The sequence below is a fragment of the Pholcus phalangioides genome, unplaced genomic scaffold (genome assembly GCF_987345545.1).
Source record: "Pholcus phalangioides strain wild (caught in Gottingen) unplaced genomic scaffold, Ppha-v1.0 ptg000011l_1, whole genome shotgun sequence".
Taxonomy (NCBI): domain Eukaryota; kingdom Metazoa; phylum Arthropoda; class Arachnida; order Araneae; family Pholcidae; genus Pholcus; species Pholcus phalangioides.
Window position 1 is genome coordinate 17260492 of NW_028301604.1, and position 14934 is coordinate 17275425.

At 37.0% G+C, this 14934-nt stretch overlaps 1 protein-coding gene across 2 annotated transcripts; it reads right to left on the bottom strand.

Annotated features, from left to right (window-relative positions):
• Window positions 1-844: 844 nt before the first annotated feature.
• LOC149080149 (uncharacterized) lies at window positions 845-4802 on the bottom strand. 2 transcript variants are annotated; one of them, XM_089238594.1, is made up of 3 exons: window positions 4737-4802; window positions 3024-3399; window positions 845-1307 (listed from the first exon to the last, which is right to left on the bottom strand). In XM_089238594.1, the coding sequence occupies exons 1-3, from the start codon at window positions 4791-4793 to the stop codon at window positions 1162-1164; spliced, it is 579 nt and encodes a 192-aa protein (XP_089094720.1). In that variant the 5' UTR covers window positions 4794-4802; the 3' UTR covers window positions 845-1161. The 2 variants fall into 2 exon arrangements, with proteins under 2 accessions (XP_089094720.1, XP_089094719.1); XM_089238593.1 differs by having other exon boundaries at window positions 845-1322.
• Window positions 4803-14934: the final 10132 nt, after the last annotated feature.

Below are 14934 nucleotides of genomic sequence, written 5' to 3' on the forward strand. Positions count from 1 at the left end.
CGAATTCTGTACTCTTTAGGTCCAATTTTATCCAACAAGTCCAACCAATATATCTATATCGCTAGCACCTCAGAAGTTTATTTACTTGCAGAAATACGAATACGGAAGTAGATCTCCCTTTTTTTTTCTTTCTTGACTGAAATCATGCAAACCGGAATGCCCAAAGTTTGCGTCAAGATTCTCAACTTTCATTAAGGGTGTCGCTATTGATTTTTCACCGTTCAGTTGCTTGCCTTGCTCTTTTTTAAAACTATTCTCAGGAGGCATGGATAAACGATGACTAGAGCAAGATAACCACGGATGGAAAAAATTTGGAAAACCATGAATGTAAACATGGACCGCATGATAATAGATCATGTGCGTGTTACGATTAAAAAGTCAACCCGAACCATATAAAAAAATTCCAACTATCTAAAATAATCGTTGAATATCTAAAAATCTATATACTAATACAAATACAACGCCACAACAGGCAAAATGTCCAACGAGGTGGCTGAGAAAAAGATGCCCATAAACCATATACCACCATACTAGAGTGCTATACTTATTTCGTGCATGGTAATAAAAGTTCTGTCATCACTAACTGAAAATTAGTATTCATCAGCAATTTTCCATGGAGCATGAAATCTCGTGTAAAGATAAGCTTTAGCTCGTTTTCTACCAGACTTGATTCTACCAGTAATCAAAATATCAGTATCATTTAAATAGTGTTTTAATACATGATATAAAAGCACCTTAACTCTGAAGAATAAAACATTACACCTCTACAAAAATTATGCACGTAGTTTTATTGAAATAAATAGTCGTTTTGTTCACTTTATATCAAATTATACTCAATAATCCACAGTACACAGGCATTTCAGGAATATTCGTATTACATAAAAAAGTAAATTTAAATAAATTGATTTCACATTTTGGTATAAAAAAAAATTAAGTTATATCCTCGGAAATACGGAAAAACGATTGATATAGATAGTATTTGAACAGTTTTTGATTAGTTTGCGGATCGTAAATTTTTTTCCTCAATACTTCCAAGGCAAAAAAGACTTTTGAATTGATAGTAATAGAAATTCAGAAATACACACTAATAATTTTTCTAGTTTCATAAATACACGTATTTTACACAAATAGCTAGCTGCCGTTAAAAATTCAGAAAAAATATCAAGATGTAAAAACAGCATCTAAACATGCGAGTTTTCCATACGCGGAACAACATTTTCTCGGTACTGCACAATCGTGATCAGAGCGACAAAGCTGCACAGGTCCTGTTATCTGTTCTCTCTGTGGTGGACAAAATCCTCCTCGAGCTGTAGAATAAACTGCTAAATACACAGTATGCAATCATAACATGTCATGAATAATTATATTATATGCAGTTCAACCTCGATATAACGATACTCTGCAGAATGAGGAAAAATATCGCTCTAGGGGGATTACCGTTATATCGAGAGGCAGCAGTTTGACTATATGCATTTCCAAGCGAGATTTGAAAAAATATCATTGTAGAGGGATTTATCGTTATATCGAGTATAGTTGTAGCGAGGTTTCACTGCATATTTAATGACGGAAAAAATAAATTAATCTAGTAGATCTTTGTCTGAAAAGTTCTGAGAGTTTTGTTTGGCGCAAGTTCTAGATGTTCGTGACTTTTATCCGGGGACGGACCCAGATATTTTGCGGTAAGGTGCAAAGACAGCTTTGCGGCCCTTTAAACTGGTTTCCGTTTACCCCAGTGTCCGTGGGCACCTTAGCATACGCCAGGTTTACATTGCCATCCGCGAATAGCTGTCAAACTAATATTTCATGGTACTAAAAAAAGTCATTCGGCAAATAAATTTGAAAATTTATTCCCTATGCCCAGCGAAAAAATTGCAAATGTCCCACCAGAACTACTGTTCCACAATATCTGTATGGAGGAAACCTTAATAGAAGGATTGTCTGGGCTATATAGAGAACTGATTATCTATCCAGGTCGCAACTAGATACTCGAGTATCTAGATATCTTATCTATAGGGTGTTGCCTGTGCCCGTTCGCGCAGGGGCGACTCTTGGGCTGTGCTATCCGTGCGGCAACATGGGGGTGCCATTCTAGAAGAGGCACTGTAAAAAAGCTTTGTCGACCAAAAACAGCCGCTTTTTCTCGAGCCGCCCCCGTGGTCGATCAAGAGTTATCACCCCCTCTGATAATCAAAAAGTTGCTATAGTAGCCAATCGGAATTCACGAGTGATCTCCACAACTGTTGGTTGCATCACTTGGTAAGACAATACCCACCAGTACCGTGCACCGAAGGCTCCACATGAAAGGACTGTACGCCCGAGTACCACGTGTTTTTGTTCCACTAATCGTCCAATACAGAGGGACACGATTAAAGTTGTGTTGTTATATGTTATATAAGTCACGTGCTTAACTTTTGGAAGCCAGTGTACCAAAACGAGACATAGCAAAGAAAAATTATTTACATAGAATTCTCTTATGCCCGTGCAGAAAATGATTACTTCTAGTTTCCAACAAAAAACAAAATTGCGGTTGACGATAAAACGTGTTTTGTTTAACACTTTGTTCTATTTATGTGATTTAAAAATGTTATATTTTAAATAAAACAATTCACCCAATTCCCATCATTGCTTTTTCATCCCTCGGACTATTATGCTAACATAATAAATAGTGCAATGAAACTTTTCACGATTGGACGCCAATGATTGCATTACAATTTTCTCAAACTAAGTGTATCCATAAAATGTACAATATATAGAATACGGTCGATCCTCGGTATTCGCGGATTTCATATTAGCGAATACGGAGGGACAACTGAATTACACTTACATTAATCTCATTCAGGATTATATAATTTTTGCCTGTTTCAATCAAAACCATCCAATATAGGAAGGTGTCCAACTAGAAGAGTTTTTACTGTGTTATTATTATCAGTATACGCAATTACATCGTTATTATTCGAGCTATATTTCGCGGCATATCACTTTACCAAAAAACTTCGTGGAAGTTATTAATTGATTGTACCTACCAATATTTCCTGGAGGAAGATTACCACCTTTGTAATTCGGAGGATAAACAGGACGTTGCCATCCTCCTTTCGTATTCATACAACCGTACTGCCCTCTATATTCACAGAAACCGGCACCATAACTTGTGATACGGCAACATTCACCCCATGCGCACTGTCGATTGTCGTAACATTGTCTGTAATTAGATCCCTTGTTATAACCATTTTGTTCCCATCGGAAGTTAGGCCAGTTGTACATATTCCACGATCCCCAGTCTCCTCGGTTACCCGAGTTGGCACCATAACTCCCATAGTTATCAAAAATATTTCTGAATCCGTATCCTGTTTCGTATCCTCTATATCGCCCGGGATTATTTTTCCATAATAGAGCGTTAACCTAGAATAAAAAGATTTTCAACACACACATAAATAGAAAATTTCTTTTAACATTACATTGAGGAAAAAAATATAGTTCTATAAGTTTACTTTCTCCTAAAACCACTGAAATGAAATCACGGCACTTAATACAGTTATCACCGTTATTTTTTGGATGCAATTTATTCGTACATCCCAGTATTTACCAGAAATTACGGTTCAAATTAAGAAACTATTATGTGCAAATATTCGCACCTGGAGGGGTAACTTTGCATCAGTCCTAAAAAAAGATTCATCGTTGCCTAGAGGCTATTCTAATGATTTTTCCTGGCAGGAGACATTATCGGTCAACTCATATATTGGAGTTAGTGATGCATCCGCTACTTGGATATCATATGCTGAACATATTTGTGCTCGTTGATTGTCAAGAAAAGTTGCATTTTTCTGTTAAAAAACGACTTAATTTGAAAGTAAATGTTGTTTATTTATATGTAGAAGTAATTGTCTTTTAAATCATACCTATAAAGTTGTAATTCACTGATTATTTATCATTATATGATCGATAGTAATTTGATGGTTACGTTCTGAGCAAAACTGCGGCTACTTTGCACCACCCAAAAAGTCATGGAAAAGCTACCCCAAAGTAGTTTTTTTTACTTCGTTTCAGGCTTCATTCATCTCAGTATCGATCCTATCACGTTGACAATGAATATTGTTTGTTTGCTACTCTTGATTTTTTTCAAAATAATACCGAATTTCATTTATATCATTTGCTATTTTTTCACATATTTAAGCAGAGATGAGTGACACTTTTGTGAATTTTGATAATTTTTTCCATTCAAGGCCAAAAAAATCCATTTCCTGTCAATTTCCCGTAGTATGTGGTAGCACAATAAATTTTAAGTGCGTTGACAGTGCTCCAAAACGTTGTCTTGCTGAGAAATAATCAATATATTAAGTCAGTAACCAGCTAATATGGGTTACTTTGCACAAATTTTAAAAAATTCATAAAATTTTTTAAAAAATGTTGCCTTTTTATGGCAACAGACCTGTTCTCACACCATCTTAAAATATATCAACACCGTTTTCAAAAATCATTTTACATATTTGCTATGCCTAGAATGAGTTTTTCCAATAGTGCAAAATGAATAATAGTCTACGGAATTTTTTTTTTTTATCCACGGAATCCTCTATGAATCCTCCCTTTTTAATTTTAAATAACTTTGGCTGTTGATGCTAATTTTTTTTTGCACATTCTGGCACATTTTTTGTTATTTGTTTCCTACAATGTAGTACGTAGGAATTTTAAAATATTTTTCAAGACCGTGAACACACACACAAACTTAGTTCAACACTTACCTCAAAGACAGCAGAAATTGAAAAAATTGTTAGAAAATAGCAAATGAGTAGTACCATTGCAGAAAATATTCCAAACAAGTGGTACTGTTGAGTCATCACCTCTTCTATATAAGCTGTCACCAGGTGGGGCGTGACACCTTTCGTTGTCCATATTTGAAGTGTAGGTGGACATTTTTTTTTCGGGGAAAGAAGTGTAAATTTCCGAAGCGGATGTGTTAAAGTCAGCCAAGGACATGCAATGAGGCCATACACGGATATGCAAGAGCTAGGAAACATTAAAGTAGTTTATTTTGCTTCCACGATGTGTTTTACATTTGTAATCTCAGCTCTCTTGAACCGAGTAAATATGAGAAATCCACCACATACTGAACAGTAAGACTTGGGGTTTCTCTGTCACTCATATACACATAAATTTTTTGATCAATATCTGGACTTTTGCTGTAACTCATGAAATTTCTGAATGCATTTAGTTACCGTATTTCTCCGAATAAGAGCAGCATGATCTTACGTGCAAAGTGTAGAAAAAATTACTGTGAGCTCAACGCATATAAGCACCGCATTGACTCTCTCTATCCAAAAAAAATTTAATATCCACGTAATCAGATGCAACTTACAGGTCGAAAATCGTTGCTAAATGACGGTAATTATATGCATTATTAATTAATATGCGATTGATAAGTTAAAGTTATAGCGATAACGTTTTTGTTGTGTTGTGTTTTTCGAAAAAAAGAATCTAATGTGTGCCGCATCAGTGTAAGCGTTGCAATCCTCTAAAACAGGGGTGGCCAACCCGTGGTGCACTATAGTATCAGGAGTGGCACTTTTCAAATATCGAAGAAATTTTATTCCATTTATCACACAATCAAAGAAATTCTATTAAATTTGTCACACAATCAAAGAAATTCTCTCCAACTTTTAAACAATCCTTTTCTTATGAACGATGGTCTTGTAGGCTGCCAAACCTATATTTAGTATGGTAGGCACTCTTAAAATAATAATTATGATGGCTTTCTATTCAATACGTTTCTCTTAGGTTTTTGATTTTTGGGCATATTTGCTGGACGTCCCGTGTGTACGAAGTTCAGGGTCATCCTCATGGGGGCATGCATTGTATAATACAATTACATTGCATATCCATAAATTCTTGGAGGGGGGTGTGAGCCCTTTTACAATGTTTATTGGGAAGGTGGAGCCCAAGCACCACGAGTCCTCAGGTTCCGGTGTCTATTCCCAACACATGGTGTAGATAAGATAAACTACCGATATACGTAATGCACAATCTGCATTTCGATTTTATGCATAATCTGCATATGAAATTTATGACTTGAAGATAAGAACAATTTAGAACTCAACAGAATGACAAACTTAAATTTTTTGCGAAAATAAGAGGACAGCCGAACAATATTTTGCAGGAACGGAGAGAACGCTAGTGATCCGTAAAAATCGGACGTATGGTCTGCCTGTCAAACTTTCTAGAGTGACAGGTACATTGAAAATAATCTTGATTTTGGCATGGCTTATAGAAAAAGGTTGGCTACCTTTGCTCTAAAATAATGTTTTAAAAATTCAAATGTCACTACGCTTTTTATACTAACCACAATAGGATTTTCATGAACGGATGATTGGATTATTTTTCTTTACTTATCCGCTTATCCGAGGTCGATTCCGATGTTTATGCTACGAACATGGGCATGCCCCCCCCCCTCCACCAGCATGAACGGCTGAGCCGACTGATTTAATGCTTATGCATGTATATGAATTGACATCATCATCATCATCCTGTCCCACACGCAGCCTTTAAAGTCTATCCCAGCCTGTGGATACGAGTCCCTGATATCTCGTCTTTCCATACACACTGTCCCAATTTGTTTGCACAGCTGATATCTCTGTAACCGTTGACTTAACGAACGTACTTTCTACTTTCAATTACAAAAAGTTTTCAAATGACGTGTAGTTACTTAGAAATTGATTTTATTTTTTTATTTTTTTTGGTTTTGTACACATTAGAAAATGAAGGAATTATCTTTTTATACAGTCCCCGTGTGCTCAAAAACCCAATTAGAAAGTTTTTACGAATGTTTTCAACAGCTGGCTGATGCGAAAATATATTTAAGAAAGCGAGAAAATTCAACTTCCCTTACGGGGAATCGAACCTACGTCCTCTGACTTGTCGGGTGAGCACCACTAGATCACAAAGGCACCGAACATCTCAATCTTTTTCAGTGCACACGAGCTCTAAGGAAAGATTGCGATATTCATTGCCTTTGTGGTCTAGTGCTCTCACCCGGCAAGTGAGAGGACATGGGTTCGATTCCTCGAAAGAGCAGTTGAATTTTCTCTATTTCCTAAATATATCTTCGCATCAACCTGCTGCTGGAAACATTCGTAATGATGACATCATCCTCCGACAGAAAGTTGTTGCCCTGTCTCTCCCGATGCCAACAAGAAGAAAAATTCCACGTTTCTAAGTGCAACATTTACTGGGATATTCGAAAAACGGAGGAAAATTGGGAAAAAACACCATTAAAAAAAATGCGGAAAAACCGTTTTACCCGTACTTAACGCTGTTTTTTCCCCCAAGTTTCCTCCGTTTTCCGAATTCGAATATCTCATTGCCATTCCACTTAAAAGCGTGGAATTTGTTTTTTTTTCGGCATCAGGAGAGATAGAGCAACAACTTTCTTATTTGGTTTTTGGACATACGGGGACTGTATAAAAAGTTGATTCCTTCGTTTTCTAATGAGTATGAGCCCTAAAATAAATTTTCAGATTTTAAATAACTGCATGTCATTTGAAAAAATTTTCGATTGAGAGGGGGGGGGGAGGGAGTGTGCGTGTGTAAAGTCAACGGCTACAAAGATATCCGCTGTGCAAACAATTTGGGACAGCCTGTATACCGTATTATCACCAAATCCACTCAAAACTTGTTTTACACATTATGTCTTTTATGAGATTATATAACCAACTTTTATACATAGTGCAAATGAAAATAACTTTGATAACGATGATTTATATACGTTCACGAATTTTTTGTAAATGATTTTTCCGGAGAAAAATTGACAAAAAAAAAAACCCCGCGGTCAACCTAAAGAAAAGTGACGACCGAGACGCAACCGACGAGTTCCTGACACACGTTCCAGTCCAAAAATTCACTTCATGTTCGAAAAAAATACAACTTATTCCTATCAAAAGCACACAAATATTAAAATAGTAAATATTTTTGAAAACATTATTAAGATCGAAAAACTCTTTAAATCGTTTTATAAGAATTGATAAAAAATTTGGGCAAAAGCAGAGTTAAAACAAAGCAATGACTAGAAATGAATTACCTTTTGGGTTTGATAATACGATTGAATAATCGACGTTTGCGTGTACCCAAAATTCCAGTATATATCCAAAATAGCCGTGTTCGTTTTGGAATTTCAGGTACACGCAAACGTCGATTATTCAATCGTAAAGCAATACTGTTTAAGCGACCTGTTCGACACAAACCAAAGATTTTGTATCGTTCATTTCCATAGATACGCATTTCAGAACACTGATTTTAAAATTTAGTTTTAGAAGTAATCGCCAAAAGCGTTTTTTCATATCAAAAAGAAATTAAAATAGCTCTTACACGAAAAACGATCTCAATTTCACAATTTTGCGTATTAGGGAAAAGTTAGTTGAGTATCGATCAATATCAAAAAATATAATGTGTGCTACGTGGGATTAGAAAGTTTAACAATATTTTCAACTTTTTTGTTTCAACCTAAAAAGTACCCTCAAAAAAAATAATTTGTGTGATATGTTCTTTCTTAGTTGAGTCCAACCACATCATACAACTTGATTTGTATGCAAAGTGAGCATAAAATAAGTTGGCCTGTTCAAATTATTCTACAGCTCTAACCAATGATCCTATCGACACCAAAATTTGTAAACACATCCAAAAGCATACACTCAACGATTCTGTGCAGTATAAAACAATCACCCTATACAGAGATTTTTATGAAACTGGTGTAAGTACATATCCTCATTTTTCTAGGGATCTCATTTTTTCGAAGAAGCTACTACGAACGGAGAAATAATTGCCAAAAAAATGTTTTTAGACCATTTTTCTGACTGTGGCTAGATATTGTGAAATGCTGTAGAACTCGATTCTGTACCCTAGTTGCTAGCCTGACACGAAGAGAGAGAGAGTGCTTTTTCAATTCTCTTTTATCCTCCCCATACAGTATTAGGAAAACGTTGTTTTTCACCGACGATTGAGAGAGAGAGAGAATAAGTACTCGAATGCCCCTTCCCCCATTCTCTACAGATGTAAATCCTATCATTTTCGGTTCTGAATATACCTTCGGCATGTGGTGTGTGTGTGCGTGTGTGTATCGTTGGAGAACATGATTATATTTACATCATGGCGAAATATCACGGGTGATCAACTGATCATAGCGGTTGATCACATTCAAACAACATAAATTTATAACGAAGACAATATACAGTCCCCGTCGCTTAATGTGATCACACCGGGAATTGGGATTTCTGATAACAATAACCAAATGACAACTATATCCGAAAAAAATCCTGTTTACAAGTACGGTGACCATACATCATGCTTGATCGAATGAGACGTATGGTAAAGGGTTATTGTTGAAACGTGACACAACTCTGTTTATCTTTCCTACATAATTGGTCACAAAATGTTTATATAAAAAAAAATCGTTTTGTTTATTTTTTTTATTCTAAAATGGGGGACTTTCGCCCCCCCCCCTTTAAGCTAAAATCCTGTTGTTTTTTCTTTATTCAGCCATTGTGAGGCTTTAGAATGAAACTGTCTAATATATACCATGAATTACATTTTTTAATATGCAATACATTTCATAGATTCCTTGGGAAAAGCCTCTCGCAAAAACGGAATTTGAATCTGGTCATGGTTTTTGTCAAAAATAAGGTCTGGTCAAAAATAAGTTTGACAAACCTTAGATTCAGAATGTGCAAAAAAAAAAAAAATTTGACGTAAAAAAAATTCATAACCATATTCGCAATCCCGATAACTATAAACGAATTTTTTCCCATATTATCATATCTTTCGGTTCCGTTTTTTGGGAAAGTAATAACATTATCCGTGATTTAAATAAGTGGCGTTGACTGTATCCGGAGGCGCCGACATAAAGAAAACATTGGGAGGGGCGGGTTAAAGTTGCTGTCGTCCCGTATATACGGGATTCAAGTACATACGCAGGAGATGGGAGGTGAATTACATTGTTTTTTCAAAAATTAATTGGGGGTGGGGGAGCTCAGCCCCTTACAAAATTTATTGGTGGGGGGGGGGGGCTCAAATGGCCTCAGCCCCTAGGTGCCGGCGCCTATGACTGTATCAAGACTTACGATACACTCATAGACTTAGGGACCGTTCAAGTATTACGTCAGCAAATTTTTAGCCACTTTTGATCAACTTCCCTCCCATCAGCAAATTCGTCATGAGCTCTGCCCCCTAACGCATATTGGTGGGATCACAGACGTACGCGGGGGTGACATAGGGAGCTCATATCCCCCCCCCCCCCGAAGACCAAAAATTTATTTTTTTAATGCAAAAGATTTTTTTTTAAATTAAAGTTTCTGTAGAAAATACCTTTATATGTTATTATAATGAATTTCTCTTAATTTCAATGATATATGAATTTCTTTTTGAGAAGTTCATTGCGATTTACTCTCTAAGCCATATATTCTAAACCCTTGGCCCGCAGACCAAATGTGGCCCTGCGGGTTATCTGATGTGGCCTGCCCCCTTACACCTAATTTTGTAAAAATGAACTAAGCGACACATTTACGTGACTCGCTTAAGTGACCCGTGGCACAATTCTAGAGCATTTAAGCTGCCCGTGGCACAATTCTAGAGCATTTAAGCTGCCCGTGGCACATTTATAGATCATTCAAGTATGCCCGTGGAACGTTCACATATCACTTAAGTGACCCGCGACATAGTTCTAGAATAACACTTAAGCGATCCGTGGCACATTTAAAGATCCCTTGAGTGCCATGTGGCACAGTTTTAGAGCAAACCCAGTGAGGTTCTACACAGGACAGTTATTTCAACTTTTTCCGGGGAGGGGGGGACAAAGAACACACATGTACTCAATGTATGTATGTATGTATATATATATTTGTATATATATATATATATATATACCATTTTTTTTTTGGTGTATTTTCAAAAGCCGGGGGGGAGCAACGGCCCCCCGACCCCCAAATGACACGCCTGGTTCTACATCACTCAAGTTACTCGAAACCCATTCCCAGTTTACTTAAGTGATCCGCGGCATAGTTACGGATCGCTTGAGTGATGCGTGACACATTTCCAGATCACTTAGATCCGCGCAATTTTTATAAATATATGATAGCTCGGGTTACTTAAACAACATATTTGAGAAGTTTCAAAAAATCGAGCATTCGTTTAGCATGTTTTTCTTTGCAATTAGTGTAACTTTTCAATTAATCAACTTTTCAATTAATCAACTTTTCAATTAATCAACTTTTCAATTAATATAGAGTATATAATTAACTTAATTTAATAAAAATATTGGGAAATGTTATGTACCTCGTGACAAGAAAAAAAATTCAAAGGAAAATATATCCATTCTTTTCTATTTTTGAAAAATTTATTTCCTTTCATGTTCTTGGAGGGAAAAAATGCAGATTAAAAATCAGGACAAAAATTTCTGAAAATATTATTTTTGAAGTCATAAAAACTTAAATTTCTTTATTCACAAAATTTAAAAAATACTGTGGCACTTCTTTTTAATTCCGAAAAATATTCATTTCATACAAAAAATTGCATGAAAATTACTTGAAATTTTCTTTTAACAAAACGTTGTACAAATGCGACGGCAGTCAAGAATGGGTTAAATAATCAGTAATCTGCATTGACCAGGAGAGGGAAAATACTGTACTTGAATGTGCGCCATTTCCTATTGCATTCTTGTCCAAGTGTCATGTGCCACTTTTGTAGGCCGCCAAAAATACTTAACCAGTATAAAGGAGATGTACTGTCTCATCTCATAAACAGAGGAATTTCACATTTCCTAAAAGAATGGAGGGCGTGGTATATTTTTCGGCTAAAAATATTTTTCCCCTCTGAATCCTTGTGTTCACCCAACTGAAAAATAAAATATGCATTTACATTTCCAAAAGATGTGCTACTGCATTTGGTTTGAATTAGGAGGGGGGAAACAAAAACAAAAAATAAGATACAATTTTTATTTGGAAATAATTTTTTCTGATTGCCTGACAGCCGTGTGCTTAGGGGTCATTCAAGTATTACGTCTGCATCGGAGGGAGGATGTTCCGGACTTCTGATGACAAGGGGGTGGGGGGGTTTGGATAATGCTTACATCATCAAGCACTCTTTATGAAAATATGAAATATTCTTAATGGCGTCTTACTCGGTGCGCCAAAAACGAGAAAAACCTTTCGATAGTTTGTGGGCACCCCTGAAATAACATTCCCGCTATTGATAAGTGCCCTACTTTAGTGATCTCAAAATGTTTCGTGGATCCCAGTGATCTGGAAATGTGTCACGCATCACTCAAGTGATCCGTAATTATGCCGCGGATCACTTAAGTAATCTCGGAATGGGTCGCGGGTAACTTGAGTGAGATGTAGAACTGCACTGGATGCCGGTTAAGTGCTCTAAAACTGCGACACGGATCGCTTAAGTGTTATTCTGGAACTGTGTCACGGGTCACTTAAGTGATCTGTGGATGTGCCATAGGCCTACTTGGGTGATCTGGAAATGTGCCACGGGCAGCTTAAATGCGCTGGAATTGTGCCACGGGTCACTTAAGCGGGTCACGTAAATGTGTTGTTTAGTTCATTTTTACAAAATTAGGTTTAAGGGGGCAGGCCACATCAGATAACCCCCAGGGCCACATTTGGTCTGCGGGCCAAGGGTTTAGAATATATGGCTTAGAGTAGCGGTTCTCAACCTTTTTTGTTTCGCGGAGCCCTGTAGGCCCATTTTTCAATTATCCATCAAAGTTACTGATTTTTTTTTACTATTTAAAAATATTTATAACTATTTTCTAAATTTTACTGGTTTTTTTTAATTTCCTCGAGCGGCCACGGAGCACCGGTTGAGAACCGCTGGCTTAGAGAGTAGATCGCTATGAATTTCTTAAAAAGAAATTTTGAGTTCTTCATATATCATTGAAATTAACAGAAATTCGATTTCGATTTTTTTTATCACCAAAATATCATTTACTTACACTTGGAAAATGTCCAGAAACGGCAATAATGAGATTTCAAACTTCCCACATGTTTTTTAGCTTCGAATCCAGTGGACGGTGTCATCAACACAGCCGCTAGTTAGGACAGAATGCGTATCTAGCGCGTGGTGATAGTGCCGAGTGGATAACTTGGTTACCAAACTCATTAAAACCATTACGAAACGTAAGGCACAGTGAGAAAATATTCTCGGGTTCCTTTGTATAGGAAGATTAATTTTAGTTGATTTGTTCAATTATTTTGAATATTCATAACATTTTCATGGTTGTGGCACAGCCCCACCCTTGCTGTTGCAAAAAATTATTTTTCAATTACAGTAGTATTATAGAGATATTTAGTTCTATTATAGCGAGTATACCCGGCGTACTCATTACGAGTAATTTATGAGTATATACTCATTACAATATTTTTTACCACCCCCCCCCCTCCCAATATCAGAAGAATCAGTTTCATAATGTTCAGAAGAATCATTTTTCCCGGGGCCTATGATGCCACAGCTGGGGAACCTCGAGTGCCGGGAAGTCCTCAACAATTTGATCTGGTTAAAATTTTAAAGAGAATGAGTATGCTAATCGTGTGGTAGGCAGGGGTGTCCTGTAAATGTTAATGTTGGCTTCATCTCATCAACCATCCGTCGTAGAGGTGTGGTTCCAGTTTAAAAAAAATGCTCAAAAAACGTTCAAAAATTACCCTGTACTAGTTTTGACAGTGAAAATACAGTGTGTGACAAAATAAGAAGAATCTAAGCTTTTATATGGTCCTCCATCCTCTAACTACCAATTATAAAGTTGTTGCCCTGTCTTTCTTAAGAACAACAAAAAAATTCCAAGTTTCTAAGTGCAATATCCGCTGAGATATTCGAATTCACATATCTGAAGAAAGTTGGGAAAAGACAACACATAAATTATGGAAAGAAATATTGTCGGTCAGTTTTTGTTGTCCTTTCATAACTTTTCTCCAATATTTGAATTCAAATATCTTAGTGAATATTGCACTTAGTAACATGGAATTTTTTCTGTTGGCATCAGGAGAGACAGGCAACAACTTTTGCATTGGAAGTTGGAGGACGGGGGGGGGGGCATATAAAATTTAGATTTCTTATTTTGTGACACACTGTATTTTCTGAGGATGGTGTCACTCTCGCTATCCATACGAAGGTTTTCAACGGTTAGCTGATGCAAAGATGAATTTAGGAAAAGGGAAAATTCAACTCCTGCGGGGAATCAAACCCGTGTCCTCTCACTTGCTGGGCGAGTGACCTATACCGCTGAACTACAAAGGCAACGGATATCGCAATCTTTCCTTAGACCTCGTGTGCGCTGATCGGGACCGTTTGGCCAGTGGACTGGTGGCTGTGTCAGCAATTGTGAGCTTTGGCCTGAATTAGATCCGACCGTCCATTTACGGTCCCGTTCAGCGCACACGAGCTCTATGAAAAGATTGCGATATTTGTTGATTTTCTGGTTTAATGGTCTAGGGCAGGGGCGTAACTAGGATTTTTGCCGCCCGGGGTAACTTTGAGATTCGATATTTTTGTAATTCTGTTCTTTGTTCCCACCTGAAACTGTCGCCCCTTAAATTGTGCCACCCGGGGCAGTTGCCCCCACCCCTAGTTACGGCCCTGGTCTAGGTTACTCACTCGGACAAGTGAGAGGACGTGGGATCGATTACCCGCACACAGAAAAAGGCAGTTGAATTTTCTCTTTCCTAAATTCATCTTTGCTTCAGCCAACCGTTGAAAAAAACACTGTATTTTCACTCTCAAAACTGAACAGTGTAATTTTTGAACGCGTTTTGAGCATTTTTTTAATTGAAACTTATACCTCTAAGAGCCGGACGGTTGATGAGATAAAGGCTGCATTAGCACTTACAGGACACCCTGTATAACTAGGTAGGGGCCTCAGAAAAAATTGTTCTACTTGGGGTATAATGCTATTGA